This window comes from Geospiza fortis, unplaced genomic scaffold, assembly GCF_000277835.1.
Source record: "Geospiza fortis unplaced genomic scaffold, GeoFor_1.0 scaffold172, whole genome shotgun sequence".
In the NCBI taxonomy this organism is placed as follows: Eukaryota; Metazoa; Chordata; class Aves; order Passeriformes; family Thraupidae; genus Geospiza; species Geospiza fortis.
In genome coordinates, this window is record NW_005054309.1 from 3581988 (window position 1) to 3584396 (window position 2409).

The window sequence follows — 2409 nt, forward strand, 5'->3', positions numbered from 1 at the left end:
GGTGAGGACCATCAGGTCTGGTTTTATTCATTAGCACAGGGCTTAGAGCAGCCAGCACAAAGCATGGCAGGGCCAGATGGGGCCTGTTTACCCTGTGAGGTGAATGTAAAGAGAAGTGATAACACGGGACGGCCTCTGCAGCAGTCCCTGGTAAACATGGCAGTGACCCGGCCGGCAGGCGGCACGGCAAACACCAGCACGTTGCTGAGCATCAAACTGGCTGCCTTGGGAACAAATTAAACAGCTCTGGGCAGAAATACATCTTTAATGCTCAGTGTGGCTGGGTTGGAGGCACCCTGGTCTCCAGATCCCATCTGGGTGCTGTGGTCAGGGCAGGAACCAGCTGTTGTTGTGCCCAACTGTGGAACTGCAAGTGTGGAGGAGCAGCAGGCTGTGCAGGGACCCTGTGCCACCTCGTGTGCTGGGAGCACGGTTTGGGGGTGCAGCAGTGTGTGCAGCATCCTGCACAGAGGGTGGAGGGCTGGTGATGATGGGGTGTGGTTGGGTGGCCAGGATCTGCCAGCATCACCCTGCAATGCCAGCTGAGCAGGTAAATGGCTCTCCTCTGGTGTAATGGACTCATTTTCCTGGGATGCAGCCACGTTGCTAATGTACTTCTGCACTTCTCCAAGGCTCCCTGTTTTGTGCCAGCTGAGAGTTTGGTCCTGGTGCTGCCTCCAAGGATGTAGCCCTGCTCCTCTTTCAAGGATGCTCTGTGAGAGGCACTCTGTGGCCCCACGCCGAGGGCACCCCGAGCCTCCCGTTGCCGAAGCTCCTATGAGCTGTTCCCAGGATGAAGGCCACTGGAGTGGGGGCACCAGATGGCTCAGTTGTACCTGGCTCTGTCCTTGCCCTGGGCACACTGTGTGCTGCAGCACCAGCACATGGCCTGGGGCAGGGGCCTCGCTGCGTCACAGGGGCTTGGGGCAGAGCAGAGGTGCAGACCCACGTGTGGAGCAGGCCCCATGCACACTGTGCACAGATCCACACGGCCAGGGCTAAGGCTGGCAGGAATATTTTACACAAATATTTGATGGCACAGGGTGGGCCGATGTTGGAGAGATGCTTTGACTCCAGACAATTGTTTGTGATGCTGCTCCTGGGTGTTAAAGAGAGGTATGGAGTGGGTTGGTGCCATGGTTGGAAGGCATCCCCAGCCAATTCTCTTCTTGCCAAGAGGTGGGACCCTAGACACATCCATTTCTGGGCAAAGAAGGTGATGATCGTCCACTTGTCGGGCTCCACCCTGCAGTGCATTCCCTCTGTGCTGCTCCTCCATGCAGCACTGACCTTGTTGTTAATTATTAAACCCCCAGCAAACACTGCTGGCTGCTTTGTCCTAGTTACACTGTGGGCTTCTCACCCTTCTAGTTGGCTTTTTTTTACACAAATTACCCTGGTAACCTCTGTGGACGAATGGAGATGGGAGCAGCAGATGCTCCAGTGCAGGGGATGGCCTGGAGAGGCTCTGGAGCTGCTCTGGGGTGGCTGAGAGATGGGCTGCATGTGGTTGGTCATTATCCATTCTGTCCAGGAGTCCCTGTTTGTCTGCCAGGGTTTGGGGCTTGCATGGAACCACTGCCCACAGGAGTTTTGTTGCCCTCTCTGTGGGATCCTGTGGCTCCAGACCTGGTTTGCAGGTGGGCTGGGGTCCAAGGAGAGACCTGGGTCCAGGTCCATGAGTTCTGTGCATGCTGAAGAGCAGCCTGGCATGTGGGAGGGCTGGAGACCTGCTCCCTCTCTCGGGCTGGGCAGATGTAAATGGCTTGTGGGCAGAAGCCCCTTCCAGCAGACCCCGTCCCTGGGCATCCAGTGCCTGCCTTCCCTCTGCTCACAGCTGCCCACTGAGGGACCATGCCAGGCCTCTACACCCTCTTGTCCTGGGAGGCTCTGCCCCTGAAGAGCTCCACGGTGAAGGCTTGTGCCAACGGGTACTCCCTGAGCATCACCGCTCACCTCCTGTACAGCAACCCCCACAAGGAGCCCGTGGAAGGTAAGGGGGGGCTCTCAGGTGTGGCAGGGACTGCCCTGAAAGCCCCTGTGCTGGAGAGCATCCTGCCTGCCCCCCGTCTGTGTCCCGACCCCCAAACCTTGCTCAGGCTGGGGAGCAAAGACGGAGGCCAGCAGAGCTGGGGCCGCTGTCACACACTGTGGGCAGGAGGAGAGTGAGACTGAGCAAACATTGCCAGCACGGAGGAAGAGGAGGGTTCCATCCTCGCTCTGGGTCGCTCCTGTGTCTCGCTCACGTGCTGTGAGTCAGACAGGGGCTCCCAGGGGCTGTTCGTGCCGCCGCCGTGCCGGCCTCTGCCCCGGGGCTCTCCTCTGCCTGCAGGCATCTTCATCTACCCGCTGGAGGACTCGGAGGTGGTGGCTGGCTTTGAGGCAGCGGCGGGCAGCCGGCGGGTGACG

At 59.2% G+C, this 2409-nt stretch overlaps 1 protein-coding gene across 1 annotated transcript in view; it reads left to right on the forward strand.

Moving 5' to 3' along the window:
- The first annotated feature begins 1854 nt into the window (after nt 1-1854).
- The window catches only part of VWA5B2 (von Willebrand factor A domain containing 5B2), an 8039-nt gene continuing 7484 nt past the window's right edge, over nt 1855-2409 (forward strand). The window contains 2 exon segments of the mRNA XM_031055431.1: nt 1855-1993; nt 2333-2409. The exon segment at nt 2333-2409 is cut by the window's right edge and continues 61 nt beyond it. Of these exon segments, the coding sequence (XP_030911291.1) occupies nt 1855-1993; nt 2333-2409 (216 nt within the window).